Below are 18228 nucleotides of genomic sequence, written 5' to 3'. Positions count from 1 at the left end.
GTGAAATTATAAATACACGGATAAAAGACCCACTCATTTAAAAAGAATTACCTGTATTTGATGGGAAGACTGTGCACACCTGAGTACACACATACTGCCTTTGTCTGCTTTACTGTCAGCGGCAGGTATACTCTGAAGTATACCTTCTTATCTTTGTCCAATAGCTGTTGTAGCGATTTCACCCTAGCAGGAAAGTTTGTACAAAAGCTGAAGTAAAGCTAGCTAGTGTCTGGTAGCCCCCTCGCCCCGACTCGTTTCCCTCTCATTCCTGATTGTCCTATGATGCAAGACCTGTCAAGGCAAGAGAGTCCTACTCAAAAGTATTGAGCTTGACTGATATGGAAAGAATGTAGAGCTGGATTACCAAACAAGGCTTTTCTCAGCTTGCTTTCCCTTTTCTTTAATGCAAAAATATTCTTTATAATTCTCAACTTCATAGGTTGTTAGTCAGCGCTTTCCTCAGAACAGCATTGGAGCAGTTGGAAGTGCGATGTTCCTTCGGTTCATCAATCCTGCGATCGTCTCCCCTTATGAGGCAGGGATTTTAGATAAAAAGCCTCCACCAAGAATTGAAAGGGGATTGAAACTGATGTCAAAGGTGAATCAATAAATATTTTTATTTGGCCACATTGTATGTTCTCCCTGATTTAGTTCTGCTCTTTGACTAGTATGAGAAAATTTAGATAAACTTGTAGTTTTTTGTAGCAACCGTCATGTTTATTGAAAGTGCAGTTTCCATACTATGTTTCTGCATCATGACGTTGATGTTATAGCTCACAACGATGTAAGTATGGGGAACGGTCTGCGTGGGGAAAAAAAACACTTTGCCAAAATGATGTATAAGATAACAGAGTGCCTTCTGGCTCTTCAGTTGAACTTCTACCCTTATTTGAGAACAAACAAAGAAACCAACGTTACTTTGAGCACGGTGAGAATAATGGCAGCCAGACATCGATTAAATTCATACTAGTGCTAAAGAAGTGATTTTTCCTATCTTTAATCTCATTTGGTATTACTTCCTGTAAAAATTAAAAAAAAAAAAGGTTTGATGATGGCGTACAAATTCTGTGGCCTGTGCATATTTTCCGTTTTAAACATTGACAAATTATAGTTTTCTTTAAATAGGCATATATGGTATTGCTTTTACTTGTCTGTATAATTTCTGGAAGAAATAGTTAACATTTAATAAATGGTGGTTTTGAAAGGTGATTTATTTTCTTGGTCTAAACCCGAATAAAGTTCATAAATAAGGGAAGTAGTTTTCTAGTATTTAAAAGTATGTGAAAGAAAATATTTTGAAAGTGAACATATTTCTGAATTAGTTGGCTTGTTGGCCTTTTTTTGTCTTGAAGCTTCACAAAAAGTTAAAATTAATATTTGTGACAGTGAAGTTACACTGACTACCGTAACAGTTAATATATTAAACCATTATGTGTCTTTACCATCTTTTTATTATTTAGATACTTCAGAGTATTGCCAACCATGTCCTGTTTACAAAAGAAGAACATATGCGGCCTTTTAATGATTTTGTAAAAAGCAATTTTGATGCAGCACGCAGGTAGGCCTTTTGGGAACTTACACAAAGAATCTGTGTCGTGTGTAAAGAGTAAGCAGAGAATGTTCTTAGGGCCTTTTAATTTGCATTGAGGCTACTTGGCAGGTTTCCCTTACCCGCTTATGGTTATTACTGGTTTTGAACTCTAGGTTTTTCCTTGATATTGCATCTGATTGCCCAGCTAGCGACACTGTCAATCACAGCCTGTCTTTCATCAGTGATGGCAATGTGCTTGCTTTGCACCGGTTGCTGTGGAACAATCAGGAGAAGATTGGCCAGTACCTTTCCAGCAACAGGTAAGACTGCAGAAATATTATGAAGAAGGGAGTTGCTGATGGGAAATGAATATTTGGAAATACTTTCAGATGCTTTTGTTATTATTACTGAGAAGAATATCATGGCTGAAAAAACTTACATTTGGAAACTTGTGTATTACTGACAAACCATTACTGGGAACATGCCTAACATCTTTGCTGCCCGCTTTACTGCCAGTCTTTTGTGCAAGTGTATAGTTGTCTTATCTTTTGTTAAAATTGTTCTATGTGTAACAAACATTTTTTCTTATTTCTGCGTTGAACCTTTTTTTTTTTTTTAATTTTAAAAAAGAAAATCCAGCCTGTTCAAGGATAAGGAAGGGTAGTAGGCAAAGAAATAGGAATTGCTGAGTAAAGAAGGACTTTTCTTTTAAGTAATATGCTGTTTCTAGGGACCACAAGGCTGTTGGAAGACGACCTTTTGACAAGATGGCTACTCTTCTTGCCTATCTGGGTCCTCCTGAGCACAAACCCGTGGCAGATACCCATTGGTCCAGTTTAAATCTCACTAGTTCCAAATTTGAAGAATTTATGACAAGGTAATGAGATGATCGTGGAGGGGACACTTAGCATGTGAGGCAATATAAGTAGCTATTAAGACTCTAGCTTTTGTTTTGAAGGGGAGTTTAAAAAGCTGGGTCTACATATACCTTTTAGGTTTCTGAGTAGATTTTAATTTCAAAAATTAAATTGAGAACTGAAAACAGCAGTAACATTTGTGATTTAACAAAGGTTCAAGATTGTGCGAACTTAATACTTTTGTTTAAAGATGCAAATAAAGAGGGTTTGGGATTTTTTTTTTTTTAATTTTTTTTTTTGAAAGGCAGTTTTGAAAAGTTGATGTCAATGTACTATTTTTTAGGCATCAGGTACATGAAAAAGAGGAGTTCAAAGCACTGAAAACATTAAATATTTTCTACCAAGCTGGGACATCAAAAGCTGGCAATCCTGTTTTCTACTACATTGCTCGGCGGTAAGGAATCTTTCACTTTCCCTGTCTGAAATAAGCACGTAAAATCAAAGGATCAATTGTATATAAGAAAGGGACACCAACTTTGTAACAAACAAGAATCTGAAAATAGCTTATTTGTCAAACTTGGTGACAGTATTTTATAACTGAGTTGTTTCCTAAATCAGAACTGTCATAGTTTTTCCACCCAGGAGTATGTGAGTATCTGTGGAAAAATACCTAAAATTTTAAATACATTTTATTAATTTTTCACTGTCTCAAGTAAACTACATCTACACCACATTACTGTTAACTCTTTATCAGTGATTTTAGCATCTTCATTTTCTGAAGTATAAAATGAGTAACAAGCTAAAACATGGGATAAAATTTCTGAAAACGGTCCCTGTATCCCAGTTTAAAGATTAATGCAAGTATTTAGAAGTTTCACACATAGTCAAGACCATGATGTTGCCTCAGTTTCAGCATTATGGTCTAAGTGACAATAATACCATGTTTTTGGAAATGGCTGACATCTGTGGAAATATCACTAAAGTAATAAGAAAAGCAGATGTGTGAACTTTGCAGAAGGCTGTGTTTTTCCAAAAGGCAAAATTTTGAAAGTGTTAAGTCTTCCCTACTCTGGAAGATAGTGATTCAGAACAACGAATATCATATGCTGCAGCATTGAAGAATTTGGGAAGAATATCCCAAGATCAATATTAGTCAGTTCATGGTCAAATAAGTCACAATTCTCTCTCTTAAAAAAAAAAAAAAAAAAAAAAGTTGTATTTAAATTAACGTCTGCAGTCATAAAGCTGCAACTAAAGTAAGAAAATAACTGAACTTGATATTTCAATCTAGTTATTAAGTAACTGCACTATGAAATTGATGGAGGGCAGCACGTTCGAAACAGTCACCGTAGTAATTACACTCATTACTAAAAGTCATTCTTAGTCTTTTTAAGAAAAGGAAAATCGTTGTGCTCACAACCAAGTGCAATCAATGACAGAACTGTAAAGATAAGATTAGAGCTGTTGTACCTTTTTTCTGTGCTGCGTTGTTGGTGCGTTTGCTTTTGGTAATGGTGGTGTTGGTGAGGTGTGGGCTGGCAGCAGTGGGACTGCTGGTTTTGGCACTGGCGGGGTGCGTGGTGGCGCTGCCGAGCTCTGTGAAGTTCTCACCGGCACTGGTCTTGGTAGTGAGAGCCCTGATACCAGTGTGGCATTTACGGATGCTGGCAGATCCTGTATGGATGTTCATGGTCAGATTATTGCCGATGCATTTTGTGCCAGCGGGGCTCTTGGTTTTGCTTCTGCTGCTATTGCCAATATGGTTTTTGCTGGTGCTGCTGGTGGTAGCTGAGTTCATGCTGGTGGAGCTGCCTGTGGCACCAGTGCTGTAGAGTTCATGTGGTTGCTTTGGCTCTTCCTGGTGCTGCTGGTGCTGGTGAGGCGCTTGTTTGTGATGCCAGTGGGGTGGCTGCTGCACCACTGGGGTGCTTGCTTGTTAGTACCCTTGCTGCTGATGTGCTTATGCGTGGCATGATTAGGAACAGTTGTGGTCCCTGGGGAGCTCTTGCTTGAGCTGCTTGTTGGGGTGAGGCTGGGAAAGAGAGCTTTTGATGGTGGTGCCAACGCTGCTGTCCACGGTGTGCTCCTTGCTGGTAGCGGCCCTGCTACTCAGGGTGCTTGTGGTGGCAGTTTGGCTGATGGTGCCACTTCTGGCAAAAAGTATTGTCGTGATCTGAGGAGATGTCGTCAGTGGTGAACCTTCAGCAGACCCTTTGAGTTCATGTAAGAACATGAAAATAAACAGAGGAAACCACTTCTTTAGCAGTGTCTTCTGTTTGTAGTCAACAATTTAAATAAATAGCCAATACGCGTTTGCAATCAAGGCATTCTTTGAATTTACATATGTCTAATGAAAATCATACCCAACAGGCATGTAAGTTTTTTTCAATTAATTTTATTAATTTTCATAGTTTTTCACTGTTTTCAGTAGTGCTTTTTACTCTGTAGATTGAGTTACAAACTTGACTTTCCTAGAAAATCTGTGCTCCGTTGTACCATGTGACTGTTGTCATTTCCCCTCAGAAATTTTCAAAATTTCCAAATTTTCAAATAAGGAACAATTTTGATGATTGGAAGGTTTTATTGTTTTACTGCTGGATAATAAACATACCTTATTCCAAATTCAGGTTGGAGGCTAAAGTAATGAGCAAGCTTTGAAGAACCTTTCCAAATATAACCTCTAACTTGGTAGTTGAATTCTGCTACTTAAATATGGTTTCCTAGCCAAATTGCAATTAGAGATCCAACAAATGAATATTTCTGTTCACATTTCTTTTATTATGTTTTTGATTTTCAGAGCAACAAACAAACAAAACTTCTGTTCAGTATCAATGTGGAAGGTAAAATAAATTTCAAAACTGTTTCCTTCTTCTGGAATTTTGTACAGGCATGCCAAAGGGTTTTTTCATGCTTTAAAAACAACCAACACAAAACACTTGCTTTCAGGCTGGTAATGTAGGGAAGAAATGCTTACATTCTCTTAAATTTGTTGCTGTGAAAGTTCTCAAACACTTGCTTCATTGCTAGCTCTTGGGAAGACTTTTACGTGTAAGGCAGTCCAAGGGTGGAAGAAAAAAGAAAGTGTAATACAGCTGGTACCATTTGGAGATAACATTCATGTGAAGGAGAGTAAAGTGCCCATGCTTTTTGTCAGTTCTGTGCTTAACAAATCTGTAAGCTCATGCTAATCTAAATATGTAACACTAATATAATAATACTAAATAATACAAAGAAAGTCTCATTACATAGAAGTAGGTAAGAAAACAAAATTTATCTGAACTTTTTTCCAATGATTTATAGCTCTGAAATAGAACCTATATGAGAGAACATTTATCTCAGTCAGCCTTTAGCTTTCCCATCCTTTTCCTGGGGAAAATGCCTTCCTTTAACTTGACCCCTTTTCTGCATTTTCAACACCCTTGACTCTTTGGATGGAGTGGAAGAAAGCAAGATGAGTAGTACCACTTCCCTTCCGTCCTAATTTTCTGTCTCCAAAAGTCGTACCACACTTCTTTGCCCTTTTTAAGGACTTTGAGTCACCTTTGAGCCTATTGTGTTGGCTGAAGTGGGCCTTTATAAAATCCTCTATGAAACTTCAGTTTGCAGTGTCAATGGCCATGTAAGTTTCTAACAGTAATTAAGTAGTGTTAAATTAGGTTATCATGTGTATCTTTCACGTTTTACAACAAAATGGTTGAGGAGAGGGATAGCTTCTGGAAATTTTCCTTTTTGGATATTAGTGATCGTTGTTGAAACAAAACCAAAATCATTTTGTTTTCGGTGAAACATGTATCTGCATATCTAGCATCTAATGCTGTTTTCTGCTTTTCAGAAAACTTTGAACAGCACGTGACTTGTAGAGTGCCTTTACTGGGATATCCGAATGTTGCATGTAATTCTGTACTAGGAGTAGATTTATTGAATCTCACGTTTGAGTGTTGCATTTATGCTAGGCAGTAGAAAAAACATTAGTGGTGCCTTAAAGATTCAACGGGGTTGCAGAGTTGGCAGCAGAGTGAGTGATACAGTGCTGAAACTGAAATTAGTTTGCCTGTCCTCCGTTTGTGTATAAGTTCATTTTTTCCTAGAGATTCCTGACACTAAATCTGCACACGAAGTTTCAAAAGTTTAACTAAGGACACATTTTAAAATGCCGTATTGTGTGGGAGACTAACTCATTGTGAACACTTGAGAATACATATCCTTGGATTATGATTTTTGCTAAAGTTGATTTCTGCATACGCTTAAAAAAGGATATGTACTCATGAACAGCATGTATCAGCTTAAATAAATGTTTTTTAAAAAGCATGCTGATTGTTTCAGTCAACATGACTTTATGCAGTTGAATGTCAGTAGATTTTTTGAAAAATATATGATGTGTTATGTTCAGACCCCTTCTAAACTAGTTGTACTGCTGTCACAAGAGAAGACTGATCGTGAAAATTCGGGAATAAAAATGGACGTTTGGAAACTCAGTTTTTCTCCCAGTTGTTGTTTTTATTCGCTGTTGTAATGGAGTAAGTGTGAAAAGTTGTCAGACTACTGCAAATTAGAAGGATCAGCTGGAGTCATTTTTTCTGCCCGCTCCCACCTGCATTTCCCTCCTCCCCTCAATTCTGTGAAAGTAATTTCAGAAACTGTTTTTCTGAGACTCATGCAAGTATATATCACGAGACAAAATATCTTCTCTTTAGGATAAAAAAAAAAAAGTAGAATATGTACTTTTAGGAATACTTCAACTTTGTAAGACACCTCATCCTTTTCTAAGGCAAACATTGGGGTGGTGGTGTTCCCCCCACATCTTTCATGAGTTATGTTGAATGTACAACAACAAAAATATTAATATATTAATATTAAAAGTGCTGTTGTATCTTTGCGTGGTTAATTTTAGTATGTGCGAGCCTGTTTTAATGAGATGGCTTCTCCCTTTCTTCAGGTGAGGTGTGCAGTGGACACAAGTAGGTATTTGAAGGGAACTTGGAATGCTTGGTAGCTTAATTTGGGGTAGGAGGACGGTATTTCATTAATTTGGGGTAGGAGGACGGTATTTCAGTGTCTGCTTCAGTAAGCGTGGTATCTTTTGCATGCTCAACAGAAGGACTTAGTGGCAGTTTAATGAGAAAAGGGATGTTGACTAGTTCTCTCCAGAAGTAAACTGGTGTTTCTCACTCTGATCTGGATTGTTTTCCTGTGTCAGCCACTTAGACAACAGCATTAGGAAGCCTTATGGGAAAGGATTATTTGAAGCAGCTGTGCTAAAGTGAACTCGTGCTCTAGGCAAAAGGCATTCAGCATCGAAGGTGCCACTGCTCCTGTAAGGAGGCGTTTGCTGTGGTTAGAGTGGGGGCCCGATGGGATCGTAGAGGCGCAGCCATCTGCTCCTGCTTGGAGCTTGGAGCGGAGCTAACAGTTCATGAACCTGCAGGATGAACGGACGGAGAGGGGTGGCCTCGAGGGAAGCCTGTGCCCTTTCTTCTTTTTTTTTTTTTTAATAAGCAAGATCCCAGATGTTTAAGCCCCTTCCATACACAGAGTTAGAAGAGAAGGTAGTCTTTTGAATTCTCTTTAAAAAATTCTCTGTTTGCTCACCACGTTTTTCTCCTCCAGTTTTTTCCATTAGACACTATCAGATTTCATGTCAAGTAAAATAAAATGCCTACGTTGTTATCCTGTCCTGTTCAGACAAGAAATTGGGTATACAAATGCCAAGGATAGCGATAACCCATCTTCAAAAAGTTTACTGTGTCTGGCAGTGATCGAAGGCACCTTTCTGTATTCTGTAAAGTCTTGACATGCAGTGTTCTCTTCATTTGCACAGCAAGAAATGGATATTTCATTTTTAAAGAAAGAATTTCTAGAAATGAATTGATACAAAAGTGTGCAACACATGCTTGCTAGGCCAAGATCACTTACCTACCTTTTCTTTAAAAGCAGAAAAATAAAATTATCCACAGCTGAATAACTTAATAGCAGTGTTGTATCTGTACAGAAGTTAACGGGCATAGTGGCTGTGACTTGCTGATGAGTTCATGTGGAAGTGATCTCAGCAAAAATATGTTGTTGTTTAAATGCTACAAACTACCTCAGTGTTTTGAGCTGAGCCCTGCAAACTGTTTATATATGAATCTGTCATAAATGAAAATGACCTAGTGGTTATTTTGTGCTTATTTCAGTATTTGAAGTCTTGACATTTTACTGTTAGCTGGTCCAAGGTGCAGTGATATTTTACATGCTGTTAGAACGTTGGTGAGCAGAAGGAAAGTAAGTAGTGGTGCATGTTTTTACAGGCGTTTGGAAGGTATTATCGATACATCATTATCCTGTCCCTTCTGCGTGGTTTGTATCTCAGATTCTGTGCAGCAGAGTACCTGAAAAGGAGGCGGGAGAGAGCTTAAGCCTTAAGTAGTTGCTCAGAATTCTTTCTTGTTTACTGAGGTTGAGATTGGTTGAAGTTAACGTTTCATATCTGTCTAAGATACCTATAAATATTTCTTGGGACTACATATAGTTAGGAAATATATAATTCTCACACAATCAAACACTGAGATCGGCAGAAGGGCTGAGGAATTGATAAACCACTTCTTGGAACTTGATTATACACATCCAGGAATGAAGCTGGTGACATGTTTACAGAAATATATAATCTGACATTGAAATGGGCTACACTATCATTCACTTTTAAGTATATGTACTACTTATCACTTGTCATGAGTGAAGCATACTGTAAGCTAAAAGAATAGTGATAATAACTGTTCATTATGGGGCTGAATTCTGCAGAATGTCTAATCAAGTGCAGGTGAATCTGCTTTTCATAATTATGTATAAGGACTATTGATGAGAACTATGAGATTTTATGACCGATACCTTCATGCCCTTTACTTGCAAATAATTCAACTTCTTCTGCTTGACTCCTTATCTGAGAAAGTATACGATCATTAGCATCATTAAATGCTGCTTGTGATTTGGGTATGCGATATTCCTTGGAAAAGGGTGCCAGCTCAGTGGGTGACTGTTTGTACACAGATGTTTGAGAGTAAACCTTTCCGAGTCTGGGCAAGCCAGTGATGGGCCCTAATAAAGCTAGTACATAAATAATAAAGGAGGATGCCGCTTGTTTATTGTGCCGGTAGCTACTAAGTGTAACTGTAGTAATCACAGTATTGTTCTGTTTTGGATGTATATTGAAATTTGGCTGTGAAACATGTCCACAACAGAATTTGTCTGTTGAGACAATAGATGCAAAAATTGAAAAAGGAGAACATTAAATAGAAGGCACTGCAAAGTACTTTTTAAGTATCACCTTACCAGTAGCTGATCACACGCTGAGATAACACAACTTTAGAAAAAACTGATAGACAACTATTTCATCTTCTGACTTGCCCAGAATAAGTTATGTCATCTTCATCTTTCTGAACCTTCTTGCATTAACTAGTAGCTGTTAAGACAGTATAAAATTCCTAGAACAGGAAGTCTTTAGTTCTAGGTATCTCACTACTCTCTGTAATTCTGTTTACATCACTATGAAACTTTAAAATACCTACTCTGTGTGTAACTCTGCATTTTAAGTTGTTTTACTTGGCAAAGCAGTATGGATATCCATGACCTTTTATTTAGTAACTGGTGTTTAAGGATTGTTGAATTCAGCAGAAAGGAGTGGGTGACTAAAAATAAAGCTTGAACATCAGACACTAGTGGAAGTGAATCCTCTTTCTTCACTGGCCATCTGCAAGATATGTGGAGGCAAGTGTTTGTGAAAGTTTGCCCTGGTGTTTTTCCAGTGCTGCTCCATGACCTGTGTGCCTCACCCAGCTGGTGGGTCCCGCAGTCAGCAAACCGCTCTGGAATCGTGCTCTGGGGGCGAAAAGAGACTGTAAATAGAAATGAGCTCCAGAATGGCCTCTGATCTCTTGCAGATCTACTGTTCTTCAGTCCTGCAAGAATGGAGCTGATTTCCCTAGCTTTGTCATACTGAACTCTACAGAAATTCTGAACTTCTAGTCATTGACCAAGTTACCTGACAGTTCAACAGTCTGAAAAGTTGTCTTCAATAAAATAGCTTTATAAACTGTGTCCCAGGGATTTTTGAATGAACACAAACCTCAGTTCCTCAAAGGAAGATGAAAAATCACTGCTAAACCATAGTGATCATGGTACAAGTCAGATATGCGTTCCTGCATTGCATAAAGGGGTGGTAAGGAGCAGATTTCTGTACATTTTATCCAGGTACAGGATACTTAATGACAATATTGTTATACTTTGACATAAGCCTTGCTACTAGGTGGAATATTGCCTTCCTTAACCTCCCTTTTTATTGCTTACTTTCTCTTCAGCAGCTATGTAATTCCTCAGTTTTTTTCCATGACACTGCCTTTTCAAACCTAGCAGGGGGGGCTTTGCTCTGGAATGATGCTCTGACATCTTTTCTGCTAATAGGGATGTGGCTAAGTGGCGCGTTTGGGGTGTTTGTCTTGTGGTTCTGAGCCAGATGTCATTTTTTAAGGTGTGAAATGTGGAAAGACTGTTTATATTGTAGCTGCCAGGATGTTTGAGGGCTTGCAGCAAGCCGAGGGGGAGGGAGGTTGGGTGTTTTTTTGGGGGGGAGTTTGAGATCTTGTTGCTAGGGCATTGTTGAGTCATTTTACTGATATATCTGGATCAGTTTATATCCTTCTTGTGCTGTGAAATTTAATTCTGTCTGTCATTTTTCTTGGCATTTTGTTTCCTGGGCAACAACCTGACTTCTGAAGCCAGTGCTCTTCTGCTTTTAATCCCTACACTGTTACTAAAATGATCAATAAATCCATATTGATCCTGAAGTACTGCCATTAAGTTTTAAAGCTGATCGCAAACTAATTAATAGGAATACAAACCTCTGAGTTATTGCTTCAGACCGCAGCTATCCCTACGGCAATTTTAACCTTTCAAAAGCAAGCATATTGCTATTTCAAGCTGTGCTAGACCTTTTTTTGGTATTTTGAAAATTGTCCTGAAATGCTAAAGAGTTATTTTGGAAGAAAGGATTTCTCTGAGAGTAGATTATTTTATATTTATCATGAACTGAATGACCAGCTTGTTTAAAACAACACAGACCGATGCTGTCGTGTTCACATCCGTGCCTATCAGTTTTATTTCAATTTGACTGCACTGTTGCCAAGCAACAAGTGCATGACTCCCACATTTGCCTGCCTACTCGCTGCTCCGTTATCAACTAATTTGTATTCCAGAAAAATACAAGGAAACCTAAATTTCAGTCTGCTTTACTGAAAGCAGTCTGACGAAGAAGCCCTCTTGCATCTACCACAGGCAAGGCTTCGGTAGAGAGCATAGCCCTAGAACTTGGGAGTGCCATTTTACTTCCATACCCATCTGCAATTTTTTTGTATCCTAGCTTCCCAATCCTGTACACGTATTTGGAAAACCCCACAACCCCATTTCCACTTCCAGGCTTTTATCAGCATGCTTAAGACTTTGAAGTCTGAGTAGCAAGGTATTCAGTATGGGGGCTTGCAATTTGCCCCAAACAACTTCTGGAAAACAGTATTTTTTATAGAGTTGCTGTTCACTGAATAGTCTCATTATGGGTTAAACATTCTCAGAGCATTTAAAGTTGATTCCATGTAGGTTTTTTGCAGACAATAGAATTTGGCACCTTGTATTGAATTGTTCAGCAAAGACACGTGTAGTATTTCACGTGATTTCCTCAACTGGAGGCATTTTTGTTATAGCACCTCATTTTGTGATCCCTGTCCTACCTTGCAAGCTAAGCTGCTTTAAACTGTGTGGGATGAAACCATATGAATGAGAGAATTCTAGGAAATACCTCGTTCTGAACATGATAAGTAGGTTGATACTGTTTTATAGTCAGTCAGTACTTAGCAAACATATTGACTGTCCAAAGAGAGCAGCGGGCAGTGACTTCTTTTTTTAATAGTGACCCTAGTTAGTGAAATTTAGCAGTTCATGCCAGATTATTTAAACTGAGGAAAATATATGTGCAAGTAGGCGACTCTTTCAGACTGCTGGTAGCCACTTTATATAATGAGACACTTCTGCATGGTACCACTGAAGGTACCATGCACACATTGCTTGTGGTCTAGGTTGTCCAAATGTTGACTTGGATAACTAGTTCTTGTCTACCTAAAATGTATATGAAATGTCAGCCTTTGCTTTGGTTTTGGTTTTTAAGTTTTCTGTCCTATTGAACATGGAGAGTCTTTTTTTTGAGAGGGAGAAAGACAGAGATATGCCTTAGGTGTTTGCAAGTTCTAAAGGGTAGGAAGGGGAAAGGTAGACCCTACGTAACTATTATCTCATTACCTTACTGATAAACAAAATTAGGGATACGTCAGTATCAAAATAATGTAATTTGATTTAACCATGATTTTCCCCCATAAGACATGAAGATTGAGCCAAATGTCTGCTTGAAATGGGTTTGTATAATAAAATATTATCTAATCAGTGATATTACTATGTTCGTTTGAAAAGAAGCACTGTCACTAATTCAGTTCAATACAAACGTAACTTTATTTTTACTTAAATGCCAATGAAATAACTGTACAAATTCATTGTGTAACATTTACTGTTAGAAAGTAAAACAAATTCTGGTTATAGAAATACTGTTCACAATTGGAAAGTTGTGATTTCTCTGATACCAGTAGTTGTAAATGGTCTACAGCCCTCATTGCCACCTAGGAGAAATAGGTAGAGGACTCCAGTCTCAGTAGTGAGGTTTTCTGGGTTTTGCAGCACCTTCATGCTACAATAACTGGAAATTAAATGGCCTGAAATGAATGGAAAACATTGTATGAAGATTTGTAATATTACGTGAATAATACTTTTCAATGAACTTGTTCTTCAGTTTTCATTTCATGCTGTTTGCAAAACTTCATCTGTAGTATATCAAGTACCTTTGCCACATAATTTAAATTATTTTCCTAGAGTGGACAGAACCATGCGTGCTACTATTTCTACTCACTGATGGTGCAGATGTCAAGGAGAATAGCATTCATGCTCATCCTTATAAAGCAAAGATTTGGGCATGTTCAATGCCATGGACTGAATTAATTTTTTTTTTTTTTAAGTCACAAGATTCAAGGATTGTTTCAATGACAGCTCGACAATTAATTGTTTAATTGATTTGTTACATAACTTGCATTAGAAATTGGCTGATATTTAATTTTACTGATCAGAAAGTAGTAGTTTGATACAGGCTGATTTGCAATATTCTTTTAGGCATAATATATTAAGATTTCAGATTTTTGGATGTCACTTGAAATAAAGTTAAGGAGTTCCATTTCATTAATTTGTGTAGATCACTCCTTGTTGTTGGAGAGTGTCATGGCATTGAACATCTTGTGTTTTCCTCTACTTTTATCTTTTTTTTTTTTTTTTAATATGGAGAGTGAGAAATAACTTGCCTGCAGTCTCTAAGTCAAGACATAGCAAAAAGATATCAGCCCCTACCACTTTTCCCATGCTGAAGTTGGACCCTCTTAGTAGACATCATGGCATTGTCGTATTTAATTCCTAAATTCAAAACTGTTGTTCTTCATATTTAAAATATCTTAATACATATGAAGCAAACATAGATATACATGCTAGCAATTTTTCTCAGGAATAACTTCTGATTAGTGAAACAGCTACGTTTAGTTCCTTTATTTTTTCCCTTCCTTTTGCATGTCGTCATAACTTACAGAGAATCTGTGCTGCTATATTACAAGAATTGCTCACTGGCAAGTCAAGCAAGACAATGCAGATATGATACAGGCCTTCTATTTTTTTCCAGTTGTTTAATGACAAAATCATACATAAAATCAGTACTTAAAATTCTGATGTTTTATTCTGTGCAAGTAAAATTAAAAATTTAAATACAAAATAAGCACATTTTTAAAAACAAAATCATAGGTTAGTTTTACTCAATTAAGACATTTTAAAATAAGTAGCAGCTTAGTACCAAGACATTAGTGTGCACTTCTTTAATTAAGAACTGTTATTTTCTTTAGATCGGAGTCAGAACTTTGAATTTCTTGTATTTTGATTCATTGTTTGACCTGGATGTCTTAACTCCAGCTATGTATCACAGGAATAAACTCAGTAATTTTCACAAGATACAAGCCCTTAGCCAATGAACATTGCCACTGCATTAAGCATTACAACATAAAACAAATATATCTCACAGATACTTGCTTTGGAGGGGACGTGAGTATTCAAAATACTTGTAGTGGATTCCTCTTTCCTTAAGGTAGCCGTTGTGCTTTGAGGCATTTTGGAGTAGTTTGTTGGCATTCCACTGGTGATACTTAAAGTCATAGGAGTAGTGGATGATCCTGTTGAACGAGTCAGGCTTGAGTTCAGCTCAGTTGAACCTTTGATGTAGATTGTGTGTGTGGCTGCTGCTTCTTGAGAACTGACCTTCCTAGTTGTCAGATCTTCTGGATAGAGCAGTAGTGGCCGGTCTGTGCTCGTAAACAGTACAGTTTGGCTTAAGGTTGCCAAGGTAGAAACTTCCTTAGCTTTAAATTGTTTATGCATTTTTGTCATTTTGGTTGGTTCAGTTGCCACTGGAGAAGTAGCTTTGTCTGCTGCCTTCATTCCTTTAATCATGAGGCTAGAGTCTGTAACGGTGGGAGCCGCTGGAGTTGGCGTGGCATTCAGCCAAAGCACGGATTGATTGGCACAGGGAGCCCCTCTAACACTGGCAGCTGTTCCCTGCACCCATTTGAGCAAATACGCAATATTTTGTTCATCGCTGCAGGACCAGGGGTTGTTATACAGCGTTACTACTTGCAGCTGAAAGAGCTGGTCGAAAGCTTTGTCAGGAATGTACGTGAACTTGTTGTTGTGCAGGTAGAGGCTTGTAAGGTGTTGTAGCCTCACCAGTGTTCCTGGAAGTATCTGAGACAAGAAGTTATTGGATAGATCCACTGTCTCGATGTTGTAGGGCATATTGGTTGGAACTGTCCAAAGTTTGTTGCTACTGAGATTGAGCAACTTGAGACTGCTCAGTGTGTTGTTGATCAGAACAGCTCTTTCCACCATATTCCTGGAAACATCGAGCACTTTAAGATTCCACTGGTAAGCTGTATCAAGTTTCTGAAGAACTTTAATGTTGTTGTTCATGGCATATAATTCCCATAAGGACTTGGGCAGATGAGCAGGAACGTTCTTGAGCCAATTATTTGAAATATCAAGGGTCCTCAAATTGGTGAATCTCGTTAGCTGATGATCGAGATCTACGAACTGGTTAAAGGACAGATTTAAATATGTAATGTTGTCTTGAAGTCCATGTGGCAGTATAGTTAAGTTTCTGCCTGAACAGTCCACATTCCTGTCATTTCCTGAGCATGTACAGTTAGAAGGACAGATACCCAAAGCAGTGGGTATGAAAAACAGAAGGACCAGCAGACAGGTAGATGTATTCAGTATCTGGTATTCCATCGTTGCCTGGAAATAAATACACCAAAATGACACCCTTTAAATCCATGTAATATATTTTATTTCTTTATAAGGGTTGTCTTTGCAATGACCACTTGCAGGAGAAATTAAGTAAAAATATCAATAAACCCCTTTGTGGCACGGTCCTTTTTAGAATTGTTCAAGAGAGACTTTACAAAGCATCCCTTCATAGACTGTCATGTTGTCTGGCAGAATGAGACTTGTTTTTTCATCTCCCTTTCCCCCTCAAGCTCAAATGAGGGCTTTCTTCCGAAAATGCAAGTCTCTTCCAAATGTTATACAATGTCTGCTTCTTGTTTTTAGTGATTTCAAGCCTATATTATGTTTGGGATAATGTGTTCTTTTATACAGGATGAAAAAATGGCTGTCAACTGGATCTGCTTTACAAATCTCTGCAGCAATGTAGCAGTCCCCCCCATACATGCATGCTATTTGCTTAAGTAGAATTGGTTAAAATACATCTTAAATTGTTAGGAATTTAGTTTGAAACCCAAATTCCATGTTCATGCTAACATGCACATTATTATTTTTCCTTATTATAGTGTTAATTACATTCTCAAAGCTGGTAACACATGTTTGAAAGCTGAGTTAATGTTAGTAAGAAATCTCTGACACTGCAGCAAATTTCTGGTGCAAGCATCTGTCATCAACTAAGAATTTCGTTCTTTTTTCTGTCTCTAATTTTGTAGTAGGTTTTTGTGATTAAAAACAAAAAACACAAACTTACCGTAATCTCTTCTGCAATATCAGCACGTCATTTCTGTGAAAGATTTAAGCTTAGAGGTCGTCTTGTTCTAGAGAGTAGCTACAGTTGCTGTCTGTGGATTGTGCTTGCCTCTTCAGCTGCATCGTATTGCTGCTAGCTGGGGCTCTGCAACCACCTGATCTGCACTACATTGGAGGACTGCAGAGCTGTCGTTGGTGCTGACTCAAATTTATTGCAAAGCGAGCATATTCAATAAAGTAGTTGGTTTTTATAATTTGAATCAGTTATCTTCTCCATATCTATATTTTATGCTGTGTTAATGCATCAAAACATGACATGTAAGATTGCCTACAGAAACAGTACCAAAGGAAATTTCTGTAGGCTGTTTCAGCTTAAGCTATGATTCCATTTAAATGTTCCTATTTAAAAAGTCACGTTAAGTTGTGTTCTCTTTTACCTTCGATTAACCTCTCCTCCTGTAATAAAGGTTAATGTTAATTTAGGCTTCCTATCTTAAGCTTTTTTAAGCTATGCTCCCAGAGTATCTTTTCATAATTTTAAAATGTTCAGTTTCTACTCCTCAGATCAGGCTGTCACTATATTGTCAAGTATAATATAGCTCAGCTTGTAGGATTTTACAGATTTCTATAGGAAATCTTTATCTGAATTTCTCCAGACAATATGGTAAGAGTGGATATAGCTTACAATGCTGTTAATTTTAACATGGTATAATGCAACAAGCCTTAAAAAAAAATCTTTGCGTAATTGGAATGCTATTCTTAGGCATACACGATCATACAGCTTATATAAATGGTAAGAAAAAATTGTAAATATATTTCCCTATGTCCATTGTATGCACAGCAGCCTAGAATTGCATTTGCATTAACTTATTACTTCAATTTTTAGTGGCAATTTAAAGATTTTGAAGTTTATTGTTATAATATGTGCAAACATGTGCTCTGTGCAACATCCACAAATACATTCCCTCCCAAGCAAACTCAAAGCTACAAGCTCTTTGCCCTTTTGCAGAGATGTCATACAAAGTTAGCTTCAGCATCTAGCAGCTTCTTTCTATAAATCTAAACATTCAATACTGGTGAAAAAAAAAAAAAAAATTCACCTCTGAGACCACCCTCCAACATCCCACCACAAAGTTAGCTTAGCAAAATGCATGGTTTTAGGCAGGACGGTGAGCTCCGCTTGTACTCAGGGCCTGGAAAAGAACACTTAGTCACCTTGAGTTAAAAGGAATCTGTCATCCATGCAACATTAAATTAATTTTTGAAGTTTATATTAATAATATTGAGTGCACTCTGAAAATACTGCCTCAGAGGAAGAAATCGGTGAATGCGCACAACCATTTCTGCTAATAATTTTCCTGGGTGTTCTGCAAACTGTTTCGATTTTATCCATAAAAATCAAAAGTATCTCGGTAAAAGAAAACCTTTTTGTACTTGTTCTCCAAGCATTTGGAGCCATTTCAGCTTTTTAGTGACCACTACACTGACTGTTTACTCTCACTGTTCTCTGCGGTACTAAACAACAGTGTGAAGTGACTGGAGGTTTTACAGCAATAAACTTTTCAGCAATATTTGATCTAAAGGAAATCTCATTACTATTAGTAAAGAACAGCTGATGGCTGTTAGGAGGATTTGGTTCGGATACCTGTAATCCATTGT

At 37.6% G+C, this 18228-nt stretch overlaps 2 protein-coding genes across 11 annotated transcripts in view; one reads left to right on the top strand and one right to left on the bottom strand.

Annotated features, from left to right (window-relative positions):
* The window catches only part of NF1 (neurofibromin 1), a 111754-nt gene that overhangs the window by 54408 nt on the left and 39118 nt on the right, over nt 1-18228 (top strand). For all 9 annotated transcript variants that reach the window (XM_087751943.1, XM_087751942.1, XM_087751945.1 and 6 more), the window contains 5 exons: nt 440-598; nt 1461-1558; nt 1705-1851; nt 2262-2408; nt 2732-2842. In XM_087751943.1, the coding sequence (XP_087608069.1) occupies nt 440-598; nt 1461-1558; nt 1705-1851; nt 2262-2408; nt 2732-2842 (662 nt within the window). The remainder of the gene's footprint in view (nt 1-439; nt 599-1460; nt 1559-1704; nt 1852-2261; nt 2409-2731; nt 2843-18228) is intronic.
* OMG (oligodendrocyte myelin glycoprotein) lies at nt 12889-16711 on the bottom strand. Of its 2 annotated transcripts, XM_087751951.1 has the most exons (3): nt 16571-16711; nt 14575-15831; nt 12889-13169 (listed from the first exon to the last, which is right to left on the bottom strand). In XM_087751951.1, exons 2-3 carry the CDS (start codon nt 15823-15825, stop codon nt 13161-13163), a joined length of 1260 nt encoding a protein of 419 aa, XP_087608077.1. In that variant the 5' UTR covers nt 15826-15831; nt 16571-16711; the 3' UTR covers nt 12889-13160. The 2 variants fall into 2 exon arrangements, with proteins under 2 accessions (XP_087608077.1, XP_009467404.1); XM_009469129.2 differs by having other exon boundaries at nt 12889-15831.

Source organism: Nipponia nippon, unplaced genomic scaffold (genome assembly GCF_047370975.1).
Source record: "Nipponia nippon isolate SJK-2023a ecotype South Korea unplaced genomic scaffold, ASM4737097v1 scaffold_15, whole genome shotgun sequence".
Lineage (NCBI taxonomy): Eukaryota > Metazoa > Chordata > Aves > Pelecaniformes > Threskiornithidae > Nipponia > Nipponia nippon.
Note: the sequence above shows the minus strand (reverse complement) of the source record. Positions and strands in the feature narration are given on the sequence as shown.

What these genes read in the sequence shown, in the direction of transcription:
- OMG (XM_009469129.2), bottom strand. Translation starts at nt 15,825, where the DNA reads ATGGAATACCAGATACTGAATACATCTACCTGTCTGCTGGTCCTTCTG.